Source organism: Erpetoichthys calabaricus, chromosome 16, assembly GCF_900747795.2.
Source record: "Erpetoichthys calabaricus chromosome 16, fErpCal1.3, whole genome shotgun sequence".
NCBI lineage: Eukaryota > Metazoa > Chordata > Cladistia > Polypteriformes > Polypteridae > Erpetoichthys > Erpetoichthys calabaricus.
The window spans coordinates 56,389,348-56,408,913 of NC_041409.2; the positions used below are offsets into that span (position 1 = coordinate 56,389,348).

General features: G+C 40.2%; 1 protein-coding gene across 4 annotated transcripts in view; it reads right to left on the reverse strand.

The window, feature by feature from the left end:
* Positions 1 to 1,412: 1,412 nt before the first annotated feature.
* Positions 1,413 to 19,566, reverse strand: part of fermt2 (FERM domain containing kindlin 2) — a 106,261-nt gene continuing 88,107 nt past the window's right edge. For 2 of the 4 annotated variants that reach the window (XM_051919885.1, XM_028822279.2), the window contains 5 exons: positions 19,324 to 19,545; positions 14,987 to 15,007; positions 13,980 to 14,104; positions 5,008 to 5,149; positions 1,413 to 3,773 (listed from right to left, as the gene is read on the reverse strand). In XM_051919885.1, coding sequence (XP_051775845.1) covers positions 3,600 to 3,773; positions 5,008 to 5,149; positions 13,980 to 14,104; positions 14,987 to 15,007; positions 19,324 to 19,545 — 684 coding nt within the window. In that variant the 3' untranslated portion in view covers positions 1,413 to 3,599. The remainder of the gene's footprint in view (positions 3,774 to 5,007; positions 5,150 to 13,979; positions 14,105 to 14,986; positions 15,008 to 19,323; positions 19,546 to 19,566) is intronic. The other 2 variants (XM_051919886.1, XM_028822281.2) reach the window with 1 other exon arrangement.

The window sequence follows — 19,566 nt, forward strand, 5'->3', positions numbered from 1 at the left end:
CACAGAGGTCATTGTCAGATGAAAGTCTAAAGTTAATATGTCACATTTTCTATCTACTGGCCTTTGTGAGATGCAGGTTAGAGAGGGGAAGACCACCAGAGGAGGAGGTTGGGAGCATGCCGCACCCACCACTCGACGAACCACCTGGACTGGGACCGAGTGCAGCCACCAGGTTTCCTGCTAAAACCAGCTCTAGATGTTTCTCCTAACTGTTTTAGCAATGGATGTCATGATGTGCACCCTTTGCTGAACAGTGTGTAACAGACTTGAAAACCCAGAAACACCTGGGTTGGACTGCACTTTGAAAATGGATGGGCAAGTCTACCCATCATGCTGTCGGACAAGGAACAGCTGAGCTAGCAGTTCAAATGGAGGGCCTGTGCTATCATCACTTCTGATGCCCAAGTAACGTCCTTATTCAGATGGACTCCTGAAAAGAGGGATTGGTGGCCTGGGCGCACTGTGGCCAACACAAGATTTGGAGTACACTGTAGTGACTGTACAGCCATGGCGGCTTTGTGTGTCGATTTCCCTGAGCAGAGTCGACAGACTGCAGAACAGAAAGCACATAGCAAGATACGATTCTGCCCAGTGCCACGGTCTGTGGCCCCTTGCAGTACTTCAGACACACACAGTGAGGCACCGTGTTAGCAATTATTATACAATTTCTTGTATTAGGAATTTGTTAGTTTTCGCATACCCCTTGGGGTCAGAGCGCAGGGTCAGCCATTGTACAGCGCCCTGGAGCAATTACAGGCTAAGGGTCTTGCTCAAGGGCCCAGCAGAGTAGGATCTCCGTTGGCAGTGACGAACCGGCAACCTTCTGGATACCAGCGCAGATCCTTAGCCTCAGAGGCACCACTCTGCCCGTTTAATGGGTGGCCAACTTGTAACAGCTATTTCCAATAAAGAACTTCAAGGAGATGAAGCCTACCTGTGCAGCACCTGAAACATGGCAGGACTAGCTGTGAATAGGGCACCAAACTACTGTTCTACACACACACACTGTCAAGTCATTTACAAGTCCCCAGTGTTCCTTCACATGTCACACACTCACACAGAACAAACAAACTCAAGAGACAGTGACCAGGCCAAAAGTGCAAGCTGGCTCCTGTGCCAAGTCAGCAGTGCCAATGCACCCCCCTCGACAAGAAACTCCCACTGCCTCATCGGTTAAACAAAACAGTTTCACAAATCCTACACACACACTTCCTTTAAATAAAGAAATCTTTATTTATTTTAAAATAAATGCATTTTTTTTTTACAGTCTATAAAGAGTCAGTACTCATGGCCTAAAACTATGGGGCTATAAATGAGCTGCTAAGCTAGTTGGTTTTCGTCAAGTTGGCGGCCCGTCGCCTCTCCAGGTTAAACAGCCTCTAATGCTTTCATTCTCCCTAATACTTTTGTTCAAAATAAGCCACCTAACTGCGGGCAGAAACCAAACTATTGAATACTAAAAACTTCACATACCGTATTCTTGTAGAGGTGCAGATAACTTCAGCCATTATTCTATATATATTTCAAAAACTGTACAATTATATAAAACATGTACTTTTTACATTAGATACATAAAAACTTGCTTCATGTAGTGTTCCTTCATACAATATCAAAAATAATAGAGAAAATAAAAACCTGATTGCGTATGCGTGTTCACAACTGTCTAACGCTGGTGTGTAATAAGAGCAGCACTAAGTAATACTATGTGGCGCACAACAAATGCTGGCCAGTGGGACACGCTGCCCTGGCAACTTGTGCCAATCGACACCCAAAAACGAGGGGTTAAGGAAGGCAGGGAGGCATAGAGATGTCTGCTAAAAAACCACAAGGAAAAATCCTACACGTTCTGTCGTGTTTTTAAATTGGTGGGCCCAGGCCAAAGGAAAATGTCACGGTTTTAGTGTAAAATTTAGCAAAAGAAATCGAAAACTCACTCGAGATACATTTAAATGACAAAATCTATTCTTTAGCGCGGCAGACGGGAGTGACGAGAGGTTTGAGTACAGGACTACCACTAATCCTTCACAGACACAGTGGATGATGGATTCACTAAAGTTGTGGTCAGGTACTTTACAAGATGGGAAAAACCGACAAGGTGTCTTCACGTGGGCTGGACTGTTCTCAACACAATTCCACAATCTGACCAACGTAATTCAGTTTGGGACTGGGTGCCACCAATTGGTATGCCAGTGCCTCTACTGCTTGGCAACAAAAGTTGAACTCACTTATTTATTTCAATGCTTGAATCTGCAAGTTGAAAAGCAGGCAAAATGGCACGTTGGAAGATTGAACTGAAAGGTTAGCCAATCAAATGCCGCATTTCTAAGGCTGTAGCCAATCAAATGTAGCTGTTGCCTTGCAAAGCTTTGGATGCTGAGCAGTGAGATTAGATTATCAAGAGGTAAAATCACAATACGCAGTGTCCTCACTCTGCCAAAATTAAGGGGCTTCACAAATAATTAGCAGTTATAAATCAAGACATCAATCCCCAAAACGTGCTACTCGTGACTCCCCTTGGCCCTCAGTTCTGCTGCATGGGAATCACATGGCGGTGGTTACTCTCCATGGAGTGAGACACGAGTCTAGCAGGGCTGTGAAGACTTAAACGGTCACGAAGTTAACACACTTCCAGCTGCAAAACAGAACCGACTGCCTTGCACATATTGACGTTCTATAAATGAAGCAAACAACAAGGGTCTCAATAAACCAACAAACTCCAGAGGTGAGGAACTTGATAACCCTACGAGGGTATCCCGTGGGCATGTGTTCCAAAGCATACATGCAGACTTTCTGGCAACAATACCACTACTGTGAAGTGCTTGTGTTCGTGCACACGCAAAAAAAGAAAATAAAAAATGACATATGCTGAATTCCTTCATTTGAGTAACATTAGCTTGCAGAAAACGTCACGATTTTAATCCAGCCCAGTAAGAATACACCCCATAATGTTTCAGAATTGCAGTCCAGGAAGGAAGGAGCATCTTCCCTCACAGCTCTTCAAGCGAACAGGCACCTCACATGCCACCAATGGTGTGGCCAAAGGCATCGGATCAGTCAATATATCGTATCAAATGCACGATGTGTCTCACTTTCTAATGATAAACAGATTTAAAAGTCCAAATGTCTATGCATGTGCATCTCTTTAAAGAGAGACGCTCTCCTGAATTGATCTGTCCAGCTGAGCATCACCCCACACTTCAGTAACAACGTCTGTAACATGGTTCAAAGCAAGAAAGCCACTATTTGTGCCTGAGTGAGATCTTTCTGCTTCAGTGCTACCAGAGCATAGACAAGTCCAGGGATTTGTAAAGTTGTCCACTGCAGGTGACCACGATGGTGACGGGGGTCATTTCACCTGTTAAGAGTTTTTTTTTTTTTCTTCCTTTTTTTTTGTAAATGGGGTGGGAAAGGAGCTTCTTTACATAGTACTACTCCACACCATGGTCTCAGGATTCAGGTAAGTTGAGGAAAAAGAAAGCAGGCTTGGCATTTGAGTGCAAGAGAGTGAGAGAGAGTGTGTGTGTGTTTGTGTGTGTGTATACGTACATATGTGTGACCATACAAGAACTCTTGCCATAGCCTCTCAGCCCCCACCAGAATCAGATCCAGCCACTGGTAAGCTTATAGAACATCTCCTCATCTAGACTCTCATTCTGGTCCTTGGCCCGAGTTGAAAGAAAGATGTAGCCTCCAATGAATTCATGGACCACCTTGCAGTCCACTTCAGTGCAGATAAACGAAAGGCTGGGCTCATCAGCAAACTCCACAGTCACCTAGGCAGGGGAAGAAGGAAAAAAAATAAGAAAAAGTTACCCTTGCAATTAAATTCATCAGCGATGTGCTTGTAATCAAATGCTGAGGCCTTGGTAAAAGGTGACCGAGACCCCAAATATCACTGACAGATCTCCAGAAGACCGGTGTTGACGTGGGATAAACTTTCAAAAAGGCACCTAAAGGACTTTCAGACTGTGAGAAATAAAGTTCTCTGGGCTGATGAAACCATGCATGGCTCATCACCTGTACAACACTCCAACTGTGAAGTGTGCAAGCTAAAGTGAGTAAAGTACAGAGAGATCCTTAATGAAAGCCTGCTCTGGAGCACTCTGGACCTCAGACTGGGCAAAACCTTCAACCTTCCAACAGGAGGGTGACCCTAAGCACAAAGCAAAAACAACTCCGTGAATGTCCCGGTGTGGTCCAACCTGAGCCTGGACCTGAACCCAGTTGGACATCTCTGGAGAGACCTGAAAAAGTGTCTCCATTCAACCTGACCGAGCGTAAGAGGATCTACAGAGGAGAATGGCAGAAAATCCCCAGACAGGTACAGTGGGTGTAACTTTGCATGTCTTATATATTTAAGCAGGTATACGATTAACTCACTAAGGACAGGATTACCTCAAACTGTTGTTAGTAAGGTGGTCCTACAAGCTACTGTAGTGTGGAATCCATTTACATTTTGATATTGCTTGTTTATGGTGACTCATTTTTGTCATTAAGGTCAGAAACCTCTAACTGTAGGACTTAAAGGCTGGATGATTGTTAGGGACGTCCGGATACGTATGCATGTATATATAGGAAGGTATGTGGTGGCACATATAACTAATGCGGACATAAATAGGATTTTAAGGCAGAAAGCATTACTTAAGTGAAATTATTTTATGATTTTTGGAAATTTTGCAGGCCAAACAGACTTTTTCTTCTTCTTTTAAATTATAGATCTACATTCTCTTATTTTGAGAAGCAAAAATACAAAAAATTCACAACAGTCAGTCTCTTCAGGAAGTGCAGCTGGCCATTACTTCTTCTAACAATCTAAGGTAAAACTCAAAGCCATCACTCTTACATTTAACCAGTTATGCGACTCCTGCTCTGTACAGTATGGGGTGTCAGACGAATCAGCTGTTTTAGGACAGTCCCTAGGAAATTGGGTCTAGAAAATGATGCTAATGGAATTTGTACACAAGTTACTATTAAAAGCTTCTCTGGGCAAATAAAAAAGCAGCATACCATTTTAATCTCCCAGTTGACATTCCACTGCTTCATGTTGCTGAATCTCCAGGTCTTAATAGCATCTCCAGTGCTGGCATCCATGCGAATAAGTCTGTTGTATGTTATGCCAATGAGCTCCTCTCGCTTTCCACCCTGGAACCTGGAAAATGCAATTAGTATGTAAAAGCAGGTTGCAGACGCCAGTTGATTAAAGGGACACACTCACAATTAAGTGTAAGAGGTGCTGTAATGTGCACTGCAATGACACGCCGACAAGATGCACAAACGTGTATCTCAGATCCGCAGTATCTGAGCGACTGGACACATGCCTATTTTTTACATCTTTTTTCAAACTGGACACCTTATTGTACCAATCCTATTCTGCAACACATCAATTCAGATTGTTTAGACACAATAAATGCTCCAGTTTCTTATTGTGTGTAACTGGCAAGAGTAGTCACTTCTGAAGAGCTACCAGGACAGCAACATTCTCTTAGGCTAATTCCTGGTTTAACTGAAGTTAAAGCATGAGCATTATTACATCATAAGATTTCAAGAGATTTTTGTGCTTCAGTACATTTGTTTTTTAATATGGATACAAGCTTATCACCAATATAATAATCCATAAGGGTCCCAATGCCAAGAATCTGTCATGAATTTCTAAGTTAAGAACGGCTGGAAAAGTTGCTTATTATGCACAGATGGAATTGAAAGAAACATTTAGGTTATAAAGTGTCTCCTGTACGTCTTGAACCACCAGATTCCTACCAAACGAACTAAAGTTGTTACAAGTAGAAGGTGCACGTAAAGAGGAGCTGAACAGGACCGTCTTTCTAAATCCAACCAAGCCACTACAATTTCAGTTCTTTCAGCTTCCTGCCAAGTCTACAAAAATGTCCATTTCCAACATAGTAGTACAAAAAGCATTTAGGTGCTGCTGTACCTCACTGTTATTTATATCTTTGTAAAATGGATTTTTCCAAATTGCAGCCTTTTTGCACTCCAAACAAACATTGGTATATTTGTGTCTAAAGATTTATTACATATAGAAATACTCCGATCAGGAACATCATTTTGGGCAGAATGTTTAATTGTATCCATAAAAACAGTCCCTGTTATTGTAAAGGGAAAAGATGAATAAAATACACATAAGTAATAGTTTCATACAGGTTACAGTAACTTTGCTCCGCTGTCTTACACCAATGTTTAGGGTAGATATTGTTTATGGGGAATTGGGACTCTTTCTGCAACAGATGGGATTTGTTTTTGCTGTGACAGAGAACATCTGAACAGAAGGGTACCAATGTACTGGGGTGGCCTATGATAAGGTTAGCTGAGGACTGAAGGGGCAAGGAGTTTAGGACATCACATGAAGGGGCAACCAAAAACAAATGGAAACTTAATTTCAAGCCCAAGGTTAAAATGCCATAAGAAGAATAAGCAATACGTTAAATATTGTTTGGCTTAATGTTAGGAGTGTTAACAATAGAATCAGTGAGTTGAAATTATATGTAGCTGCACATAACTTTGAAATATTAGGAATAACTGAAACCTGGCAAAACAATAGAGATGAGCAGTGGTATCACTGATGGGTACACACTACTTACAAATGTCAGACAAAATCAAAAACGTGGGAGACTTCCTGTTTGGATTCAAGTAGACAGCATTAGGGGGTCAAGACCTCATATCAGGAATGAGCTACAGACCCCCTAATGCAGACAATAGTAATAATAATAATAATAATAAATTTTATTTATATTGCACTTTATATTTTAGCAAGTAGTAGTAGTAGTACATCTTTATAATGACATTAAAAAGACAAGTACAGTGAGGAATACTCTAGTCATGGAAACTTTAACCAAATATTAATAAGGCTGGCTTTACAAACAGCAGATCTCAAGTGAAATAAGCAGGGGGGTGGTGTTTGGGGGGGGTAGTTGGGGGAATGGATCAGGAGTGGGCTTTAGCATTTTGTAATAATCAGGAAAGCATTACAGGGGTAAAGGTGATTGGAGCATTATGATCCAGTGGACAGAGAAGATTTCTGTGTGTTTTGGCAGAGTGCATATTAAAAAAAAAGGAAAAAAAAACAAAAAAACAAACAAAAACAAACACTTTAGTAGGGCAAGTTTGGAGCAGATGTGCCAAAGCCTAAGAAAGATAAATCAGAATGAGCTCTAAGTGTTGGGCCAGCTGAGGAGATGTGGGGCAGGATTTAATGTGTTTTACATGTAATAAAGGGCATGGTCATCCAAAATTTAGAAAGAGTAAGAAATTTAAGAAAACTCTGAGGTTTTAAGGAGCAATAAGGAGGAAAAATAAAGTTACAAAAGGAAAAAGAGCTGTATAAGGCATACAAGACTAGTAATCCCAGTGCTAACTGTAGAGCTTATGAAAGCAATGGCTAAAAAGGACATGAGGAAGCCTAACGACAGAATGAGAGAAATACTGCAGAAAAGCAAAACATGATCCAAAGAGATTCATTCACAATTTTAGCAGTAAAAGGAAAGTCAATAGTAAATGTAAGCTAGAATATATAAACAATGAAAATGCTTTGGACTTGCATTTTATTAAAGTTTATATGTGTGAAGTCAATAACCTCCCAAAAGTAACAGGGACTGCTATAGAGGTACTTAGTGACTTGGAAATTATACACGGAGAAAGCTAACAAGTCACAAGGACCAGATAACATTTATCCTTGGAGCTTAAAGAAGTTAGGGAGTACAAATATAAACCCTTGGCACATATCTTTGCACACTGGGGAAATTCCTATAGAACAGAGACTAGCAAATTACACACACATTTAGAGTTAAAAAAAAAGCGCAACGACGACTTTACTTTGTGAGGGGGCTAAAGAAAGCCTGCCGGTCTCCTCAGATTCTCTGTTACCGCGGCACTGTTGAGAGCATCTTGACAAAATGCATTATGGTGTGGTATGGCAACTGCTCTCTAGCTGACAGGAAGGCCCTGAAACGGGTGGTGAAAACTGCCCAGCACATCACTGGCATCCAGATGCGGACTGTTGCTGATCTGCAGCATACACGGTGTCTGCGCCAGGCTCACACCATCATCAAGGATGCCTCACACCCCAACCAGGGGCTGTCTACCCTCCTCCCATCAGGGAGGCACAACAGGAGCCATCCATCCCACTGTAGCAGGCTCAGGAACAGTTTCTTTCGTAAGATCACCATTCTAAACTCTCAATCCTTACCACTCAATAGCTAAACTTTTGAAATATCAATAACTGCTGACTGTACTCTTTGAATATTTCCACCTGTTTACATGTATCTATTCTGTATCTCAAAACATTTCATATATTTATATTTATTCATACCATGTATCTGTACTACTGATCAGTATTCACATCTATATACTTGTTCCTTTTATATTCTACTACCTGTAAATTCAAATAATCAAACAGATATATGTTCTCGTTTGCATGTTGCCGTAGTCTACTACTTGCACTTTCTAGTTAGATGCTAAACTGCATTTCGTTGTAACTGTAAAAGGACAAGAAAGTTTAATCTAATCATGTAGAATCAGCTAAATTGCAACTTGGACAAAATACAGGCTTTGGCAGATTAAATTTAATGCAAGTAAATTACACAAGTAAAAATGTTAGATTTGAATATACATAGGGAGGTCTGAAACCTGAAGTCATAGAAGACTCATCACTGTCTACATCCAGACAGTGTACAGAAAAGATCAAAAAGGCTACTAGGATTTTAGGCTACTGTATATAATCAAAATGTTCAGAGTATAAATCAAGGGAGATTACAGTTAAATTATATAAAGCGCTAGGTAGGCCACTTTGGTCTCCATGTTACAAAAAAGAAAGCAAGTCTACAAAAAAAAAATCCAGAGAACAGAGATGTGGTGGATTCTAGGACTAAAGAGGTATGAGCTATGATGAGAGATTGAAGTAGATAAACCTTTTCAGTTTAAACAAACAGATTAAGAAGGGTGATTGAAGTGTTTAAAATTATGAAAAGAATTGGTACAGTGCATCTCAGTTGTTAGTTTAAAAAAAACCAAAACAATAAAACATAGGGCCATTGTCACAAAGATGTTAAAGGCAGATTTTTTACAGACAAATGAAATAAATTACTTAGCAATGTGGCAGAGAGTAGGACTTTAGGGACCTTCAAATCTCAATTTGATGTTATTTTGGACAATCCAGGTGAACTGGATGGACAAGCTTGTTGGGCTGAATGGCCTGTTCTTATCATGATTTTTTCTAACAGTCAGGACATTCATGTGTTTTAGAATTGTGATTTCAAAATAGCTGAATTATTGAGAGATAGTAGAAGACCTGATGAAAGATTACAATCTGATTTCCTATGAACAGAGTGACAGTGGGCACCCTGTCTGGTTTCATTCACGCAAACTGATGCTTCTGGTGTACAGCACAGAATTTGAATTCTTGCTGACAGGATGTCAGATTTACAGTACATAATACAGTAACCTGATCTCCCTATTCTAGTCAAGCAAAAGCTTCTTCTATATTACACAGCAGGTGAGTGGCTACAGAAGACTAGATTTACATTGACCTGTCATCAAACATTTCATAGTATTTGCCTGCCTTCAACAAATCCATCTGATCTTACTAAATTATTGATGGAAGGACATATTCCAGTCCTTTTGCTGGTAACTTTGTTAAAATCCTGAAAACTACTATTCAGTAATGAAACTGATCTATACATGTGCATTTTTATTTTCAGAAATACTATATTCATTCTCTTAGCCACTTCAATACAGTTGCCTCCAGATTCAGAGATGATCTTAGTAGCTACAGATGGGGTTGGTTTATAAATCAATTCTAGCTCTTCTGTTCATCTTGTTATTACTGGAGTGAAGTCACTTGGCTAATGCAATCTCTTTGCAGCTTAGACTGATTCTTAGTGTTTAAATTGACCCCCCTGCAAGTAGGCTATTTGTGATGTACTGTACTAACATGCAATACCACTTTTTGCATTTTAATTCATGCTTAAGGCTTTTAATGTTACAACTTACAAAACCTAATGACTTGTTCAGTTATCAAGAGGAGTTACTGAGTTTTTGTATTTAAGCATTCATTTTCCTTGATAAAAGAGGAAATTGTTGCCTTTTAGACTGCTTGGATTTCAGATATTAAACCATGCCAAATGGTAAACCCAGAGACCACTGATACCTCAAAATACATGTTAAATAAAATATGGAGATCTGCTCTCTCCAACACCCCTTCCACAAACCCCAACTTGTCTCCCGAATCTAAGCCAACAGCAAACACTTCAAACTTCTTGTCTTCTGACATACCACTGAGCAAAGCAAACCAGAAACACATGCACTAAACCACACTTGACAAACTGAACAGTTACTAAAATACAGACCAGTGCTTCCTAAACTTGGTCCTGTGGACCCTTTTTTGAGGGCTGCAGGTTTTTGTTCCAACCAACTTCTGTTTTTAATTGGAAGTGTTATCACTTTTTTTTTTAAATGAAGAGGAAGGCCAAAGAGAAAATTTATGGATGTGGTGAGAGAGGATATGCAGGTGATGGGCGTGACAGAGCAAGATGTAGAGGACAAGAAGATATGGAGAAAGATGATCCACTGTGGCAACCCCTAACAGTAGCAGCTGAAAGAAGAAGATACAGTGGAACCTCGGTTTGCGAGCATAATTCGTTCCGGAAGCGTGCTCGTAGTCCAAAGCACTCATATATCAAAGTGCATTTCCCCATAAGAAATAATGGAAACTCAGATTTGTTCCACAACCCAAAACTATTCATATAAAAATGATTAATACAAAATATAAAGTAAAAATACATAAAACAAATTAACTTGCACTTTACCTTTGAAAAGAATCATGGCTGGTGTGAGTGAGTTTCTAAACTCTTGTGGGATTGCACCCAACGGGACGACACGTGGAAGAGCGTCCCAAAGCAATCGCAGTCTCCCAGCGCTGAAGCAGTTCTCTGAAAAAGCGAATCCGAAAAGATCACGGACATGCTATAAGCGCCTGCCGTCGATGGGTGATACAAGGAACATTATAAATGCGCAGGGCCCTGCCTGACTGCTGTGTCTGTGTATAAATAACCGAGCTGTTGCTGTTTCAAGCTGAATAAAGCTTGTGTTGCTCAAGTACTGAGACTCAGCTTCGTGTTTTAGGGTGCAAGACGGGGACTCGCACGTCACAGCACAGACGTGTGCGCGAACACACACACACACACACACACGAGCGCACACACAGTCACAATGCTAATGCTGTAGTAAACACTATACGCTCGTACGGATGTTGACTATATGAGTGAGGCACGCCGACTCAGACGGAGAATAGGAGACGATTGCCCACAATCCCATAGTGAGAGAGAGAGAGAACAACCATCAGCTCAGTTGTGATCACATGACGCTCAGCAGACAAACTACTCATACTGCAAGACCTCGTTTGTTTATCAAGTGAATATTTATTCAAAATTTGTGCTCGTCTTGCAAAACACTTGTAAACCAAGTTACTCGCAAACCGAGGTTCCACTGTACTGCCATGCTTTTCTGGAGGCATAATAAGAGAAGAGAAAAAAAGACCAGCTAATCAAACGAGCCCAATTATCACTTCTTGTGAATTTTGTTGGAACAGAAATCTGCAGCCACTGGGGGTCCCAGGACTGAGTTTGGGAACCACTAATATAACGAATAGAGTATAAAATATCCAATGATGATGGCAACAAACCAAGTATGGTGGAAGAAGAAAGTGAGAATTAGAGAAGGGAATTAATACAAAGATAGTTTAAAAAAAAAAAAAAAAAAAAACACTGTACATAAGGGATGTTAGGTTGAATTTTACAATTTTTAATGCATTTAAAACGAACAATAGTTTGTTTAACTTTGCACTAATTTCTGCACAGTGTTACTCCAGACATGCTAGGAGGTATGCTACAGGTTTCTTGATGATCATCATCAGAACCGTTTTGCTTATTAAATATACTCTTCACAACAAATTTTAGGATAGATTTTTCTACCCTACTGCTCTTATATTGGACCAACAGTTCTACTAAGAACAGATTTAAAAAAATTTTTTAAATAATTTTTCTAGTACCCTAAACTACTCTTTTCTTCCTGGTCCCATTTTGAACTTGACATTCTTCCCTTACTATTTTATTCTAGAACTGTTTAAGCAAAAAATGAGAGCAATCAAAGAGACCATCCTTTCTCATTACAGATAAAGTAACTGCTATAACTCTGAATTCTCTTCTCATTGTAACGGCTTTAAAAATCAACATCTTAAAGAGCCTTTTTAATGTAAAGAGATTCTCATTTTAGCAACCTTAGCATACTTGCAGTTTGAAATGCAGTCCACACCTATGTTACTTCTTGACCACCTGCTCCCACCGATGGCACATCTCACATTACGAGTATCAAGTGAGGTCCCACACCCTTTATTACCCACCAGCTGCATTTTTTTTCTTAGTTACTAGTTTTCCTCTAGGCATAGAATTAAAGCACAAAAAAAACCCATTGGCTGCAGTTAAACATTTTGCTCCATACTCAGAATACTCAAGGTCATTTTACAGATTTGTATAAGTTGCTTTGAATAAACTAATCTTCTAAATAATTATAATTAACAGTAAATACCTTTACAATTATAATTTAACATTTAGTTCATGTGGCTAGTTTACCTGTAAAAACAACATGTAAAGATCTCAAGTGCCTGTATTTATGTAAAACTGAGATGAGGATGGGAAATTATAGGATCTAGCAGAAAAAAATAGCATAGCTAGGAAAAAGAAAAACGTATTAAAGACTAATATATCTGACTTGTTGGAGTAATCGCACAATTTTCTCTGGGCTATTTATGTGTATTACAGGTAGACAGAAAAAGTATGTAATGTACAAGTCATAAGCACTTTACAGATGCACTGCAAGCCATAACCAATTAATAAAAACTAAACGCACACACACTAATATATATATATATATAATTTCTATTTATACATCTATGTATCTGTTCTTTCTACCACTTATTTCCAAAAGTCTCCATAAAAAATAAGTATATTTTTAGCATGACAAGGTATAATCGCCTTGACAGGGTGAACAAAACATCAGTAAGGGCAAAATGCAGAGCCACTGTCCAAATCATAGGCAGCGTCTCCAATGTCCTTTTGTGAGCCTGAGCAATTCATGTCCTATTCAGTTACCTGCCTGTGGCTCTTTTTCAATACTTAAGTGTTATTTACTGACACATCTGATGGAACTGTGCCAATACTGCAGACTAAAATTGTAAGGAAATAATAGTGACCGAGTTACAATGTGTGAGTATTAAGTCTGAGTGACAAATCATTTGTATACTGTGTCAGGGGTACAAGACAAGCACAGACCTTTGAGGCACTGTGAGTGTTAGAGCCATGTTGTGGAATTGATTTAAATTTGTTGATTGCAAGGATCTTGCATATGGCAGAGGTGTGCAATACACAGCCATCAATGCTCATGACAAGCATGTGCCAAGTGCAATTAGTGATGTGCTAAGGAGAATAAAGTACACATTTTATGTCTGGAAATGTAGAATTTGTCTTATTTTGGGAAACTTGTCCATCTTCTCTATTCTTAAGACCAACTTTATGTCTGACCAAGATGAGTTGACATCTTTTTTGCCCATTACTTGTACTTTCCCTATAAACAAATACAAAAATAACTAATGTACTTCCATGTTCTGCCCTGCGGTGGGCTGGCGCCCTGCCTGGGGTTTGTTTCCTGCCTTGTGCCCTGTGTTGGCTGGGATTGGCTCCAGCAGACCCCCGTGACCCTGTAGTTCAGATATAGCAGGTTGGATAATGGATGGATGGACTTCCATGATCTGGACTTAACAATTAAGTGGTAGTACAACAATTCACTGTTAAATAAATCTGGATTTTTTTATTTGCATGGTACAGCAAGGCTCCACCTATAGGTATATCATTACTGAAACAACGAGGGCCCCAGGTTAGTAAAAGCTGTCACAATCACCAGAGTCATGTACTTACCTGGCAAGGAAATGTGTAATGCCAAATTCTGGCAATGACTGCCAGGCTTGGATGAATCTCATCTTCGCTTCAATAAGGCTCATTTGGGCAACATTCTGGTGTGCTTCCAGGATGCGAGCGGTTATCTGAGGCAAAGAAAAATGTGTGAAGGAGGAAGGTTTTTTTTTTTTTTCTTTTAAACCCCATAGAAAGATACTTATGGAAGGATTGTGAATATAAGTGCTGGTATGAATGACAAGTTTTTGCCTTTACCTTAGCAACCAGTGATATGCATGTGAAGTGACGGCAGTGCCTATAACTCTTCATTGTGCAGAGCCTTTAATAAGCTAAAATGAAGCAGGATGTTCTAATGCATGAAAGGACACCCACCTGTGTGTTCTAATCAGCTTTTCCATCCTTCAAAGACTACAGTTACATTTACAGAATGATATGTTGTGCTGTATGTGCATTCAAAAGGGAGCAGTCAAAGCATGCAACATCATTTGCAAGGTGACAACAATCACTGCTTAGTACACATCTGCAGATTCCTAGCTTCTCACCGTCTTTGCTACCAGCACCACCACTAAGTTGTCTCACTTTTTTCTTTCTTTCTTTTTTAATTTAATTTTTTTAATAATTAATACGTTAATGAGGGAGGGCACTGGACTGGCAGCAGCAAGGGCAAAGCTGTCCCCATTCTCTGAGATGTTGGCAGTAAACCTGTGGCTCTGCACACTTTTGGGACGTGAAAAACTGATTTGCAGAACATGCATTCTTTATTTTATAAAGTGCCTTTAGCACATACTGTATGATGTGAAATATATATTTTGAAATTTCTAAATGGGAGAGATGGCTGCAATCCCAGTTGAAGAGGAATGGTTTTAACTGCCTTCTAGATATCAGAATGTTCCTGGAGTAGCTGACATAACATATACTACTCTGCCCACCAACCCTGAAGCCCCACCCATGCACCACGTGCCAGCTTTATTTCCTCAATGAACCACACTTAGACAGACAGTTGCACTTACCAAGTCCCTTATATAACTCGGCTGAAGTTGGCAGGATGAGCAGAAAATAGGAGGAGGGAAGCAGAAAAAGAAAAAAAGCAGTGAGAACAAGGCAACCAAGCAAACAAATATGAGCAGAAGTAGAAATCAAGCAAGAAAAAAATTAAAAGAAAGAAAAAAGCAGCAAAATTAAACCAGAATAAAATAAAATTCTATATGGAGAATACGTGACATTTTACTTTAAAAAGAAACCCTTCCAAACACTGTCAGTAGGATTCTTTTAACAACTACTGGTTTGCTGTCAGGAAAAAAAAAGACTTTAAAATTACTGGATGCTTTTACTATCAGCACATCCTCCCAACTGCACTCTCGTTACCTACAATGACCAACGAATCAATGTGCTGAATGTACTCCTGTGCTTTACAGCCCTAACTGACCGAGTGTCTGCGCTCTGAGTCACAGAATCATTAGTGTTCTCTAAAAGGTTAACTCCTTATCCATTATGGTAATCCCAAAATGCATGCATGCTGGCCCAAAGGCTTACAGTAGAGCAGAATTAAAATTACAATAGTAAATCAGAATAGTTATTAAAAATGTGAAGGATGACCAAAACACACACCATGAACGTATGCACTGCTCTTTTTAAGTGTCACACCTGTTCTCTCAATCACCATTCTATAAACAATGTGGCCTGCAGCCTTGGCTTGTGGCAAATTAGAATAAAATCAGAATCAAGCTCCTTAAGGCAGTTCTCATCACATGAGCAAAACTACACGAAGAACACGTCCCCTCGCTGGCTCCTTAATTACTAATATCAAACAATGTCAGGCATTGAGAACTGAGCTGTCAAAAACACTAACGAACATAAATTAGCAGAATTATTTTGGGTCTCTGAAATTTATTTAAAGGGTGTTACAAAAGAGCCAGGATTTCAACTGTAGAATCTGGCATCTTGCCTGAAGTGGCCTGAGTTGCCTCAAAAGCTTGCATATTATAATCTTTTTAGTTAGCCAATAAAAGGTGTTGTCATTTTGCTTGATTTCTAATTACAACTGTAAAATTCTACATTCATTTTTTTTTTTAATTCAAGGTTACAAAACTTTTTTGAATTCGCCTGGATGTGCAGATTACTCAGCTCTGCTGTCTCCTTTCTTCAAAGAACTGACAACTGCTTCAGCAAGGGTTCCCAAGGTAAGTCCTGGGGGGCCGCAGTGCTTGAAGGTTTTTGTTTCAGCTCATTTTTTAAGTTACAATCTAATTATTGCTGCTGAAGTAGTTAAAGCTTAAGAATCACTCTTGTGCTTTATTTAACTTAAATTGCTTGTTATGGTTCCCACCATTCTTTTTGATTGTTCACATCTTAAACTGTTTTATTCACAGTTTTTAATGTTTTTGTTTTCTTAACCAGCTGCCAATTAACAACTAGATGCAAATGGTAAATGAACCTGCAGCTCACCACCAACCCTCGGGGGGGTCCCATTTACATCTGGGTGCGTTACTAATGAAGCTCCCATTTTAATAAAATATTTGAAGAAAAATGGAAGGGAATAAGTAAAGGACTGAGAATTATGAATATGCTCTGGGACCATCCATTATTTAAATTAAATCTCCAGAAAGGAAAAATCTAAAATAAATGAAAGGGCATAGGAAAATGAAAAAAAAGTTTTCATTTCATTAGGTTTCATTTTCACCAAGAACAGGCTTTTAATAATCAAGTGGGTTTTAACAAAAACCTGCAGCTACTGCTGTCCTCCAGGACTGAACATGGGAACTTCACCAGAGGGCGACACAAACTAAAACATGAATACAGAAAGACCCAAGAGAGCACCAACACTGGCACATAAAAAAAAAAAAAAAAGAGTAATGCTGCACTTGTTTATGACACAGCAGGATAAGATGAGCACAGCTGACGTATGGGGGAAAGGGGGCCAGAGATGGGGTGTGGGTCATTTGCTGTAAAAATAAAACTGCACAGCTTTTAACAAAGACCAATTCTTAATGGAAAATTATTGTTTTAAATGTAAAGTGACAAAATTATTGTGTCCCTTTCCTGGACCCATTTTCAGGAATTCAGTAAAGGAGAGATGACAACATCTGGATTTAGCAATCAAAAGATGATAAAACCATCCCATGAAGCCTGACTTGTGGTACTAACGCTGGAGGAATGCAAAAAAAAAAAAAAAACAAATGCCTGCAACATGAAAATCAAATGACAAAGAAAATGTGGTACGGATTAGACTGCCAACAGAAATTGGACACTACTGTCTGGTGCAAGAAGGAGGTCACTATATTTATACTGGCCTACAAACAAAGACCCACTTCCTTTCACAAAGAATTATTCAATCATCTTGAGCCCTAATTAGGGTAGGTTTGGCTTGGATGCTGTCAAGTACTGGCAAGGGGTAATAGTTGTAAAACGTCAAGCAAAAAGGGTTAATTCTCTGTTGATAAGCCACAGTGGGAATGTGCTCATTGACATTTCAGAGCCTGGAACAACTCCAGGTCTGTCCAAAATCATCAGTTCTGCACAGACACTGGGTGAAGGAGGAGAAGAAGCAGCGGAGGAGGAGGAGAAGGAGGAATTCATGGAATGTGGCGTTATGGCTAAACCTACAAAGAGGCAAATTACACTACACTGATGAAGTCATGCAGGCACTACTTGTTCAACCAAACACAGCTGAGGTCTCATTTTACTAACTAGGCAGTGTATATACACACACACACACACACACAAGCGGTCTCCTGCGGCTCCACCCGAGTAGTAGTGAAACAGGACAAACTTTGAAAATCAACAAACCGGAGTCGCTGGGTAGACCAACTTGTACAGATACTTGTGTCTGACTAAGGAGGGCCTCGCCCGGCTCCCAACTCCTGATATCACACTTTCCCCTCCCCTCAGCCCATGTCTTGGATTAATGAGAATAAATCGCTCTTACAAGTGAAGTATGATATTTAGCGTAATGAGAGAAGCTGCAAAATCAACCGGAATGTTCAAGCTAATTATAGAAAAAAATCTAAATCAACTAAGTAGTGCTCTCGTGAAAAGCGGACAGACATACATACAGACAGACGTTACTATTATTATAGTATCCTATATTGCATGTAGGGGATAACTTAATCAACATAAGTTTTGAACAGCTGTGAAAAACCTATTAAAATAGCCTCTCTCTGTGACAGTGTGGGTTCAGCTCCATGTTCCCTCTTCTTGTTTTGGGAGCCTCTTGTAACTAGATGAGCTGGCAGATGAGGACAATTCACACTTGGAGCAAGGGGAAGGTGTAAAGTGTGCAAGTGCTTTTATTAAAAACAAAACTAAAAACAGTGTCCACAGTGCAGTGCTCAAAGTTAATAAATAAACAATTCATAAAATGACGTGATAAAAGTGGAGGTTAAAATCCAAAAAAACAAAGCCTTTAAAACAAGGTTAAAATAAACAGGCTGGAAGCGGCCCCTTTTTAAATATTCGGTGCCTTCTTCCTTCTAAATGGCAGCTCCCCTACTTATCTCAACGGGATTTGCAACAGGGGAGTTGCCCTAACTGCAGCTGACCTTCTCCTAGTCCGGTTGCCTTCCGTCCCCTAGCTACACACAGCCCACTTGCTGGACCGAGACTCTGGTTCCCCCAACAGCCAGGGCGCTCATGCTGGGGCTCAGCTTCCCAAGCCTCCCGCTGACTCCTGATCCTCTGAAACGCTCAGCAGGAACGACCCAATCCATCCATCCTGAGTGTCAGCCAAATACTCTTCCAGGGCTGTCCTCCCAGCTGCCTGCCTCCACACTCGAGAGCCTGCTCTTCCTGCTTGCTCACACCCACACCGGCTCTTTTCTCCTCTCGCCTTCCTCTTCTCCCTTAACCTCCATCCTTCTGTTTCTCCCATCCACACGCTCGCTTCTCCTTTTTATAATGGGGACATGGCACAGGTGTGGCAATTAGTAGCTCCCAGCATTAATTACAGACACGGGTGACCCCACACCTGTGCACTACAGTGCGGAAATGCCCACGCCCACATCGCACCTGGTAACCACACCCACTAAGCCACGAGTATGGAGATTATATTAGAAGTGAACAGAAAAATTGGCAGTTTTTAAATAAACACTCTTCCCTCAAGAACCACAGGCACCTATATTAGACATCCCTCTTTGTATTCTTGGATAGACTGTCAGTCAGAAGTAAAAGGTTTTCTACTATAATTCTATACTGTCTCTAGAAAGGAGATTTGAGGAGGCAATTAGTACAGCAAAATGTTCAGAAAGAGTAAAACAAGCAATCTATATATTTTGCACCCCATGCCTTCATTAATTTATAAAACACATTGTCATAGACGCACATTTTTGACACTGCCACCCAATAGAAGTACCTGTTTATTTTTATATTTCTTCAGGTAGCGAGGCGAGACCAGACATTCAGGGTTGACATCTGTGTTGATTGGCTCGGCTATGATCTGAGGATCAGGGTTCAGGTGCTGCATCTTCAGAAATGAAAGTATATTCTGGACCTCCAGGTTGTAGGAGCTATCTGCCATGGTCTTCCCTTTGGAGGCAAGCCTACAGGCTGCCATCCAGCTGGCATATTGCTTCTCCTGAAGCCAAGGAGAACATGG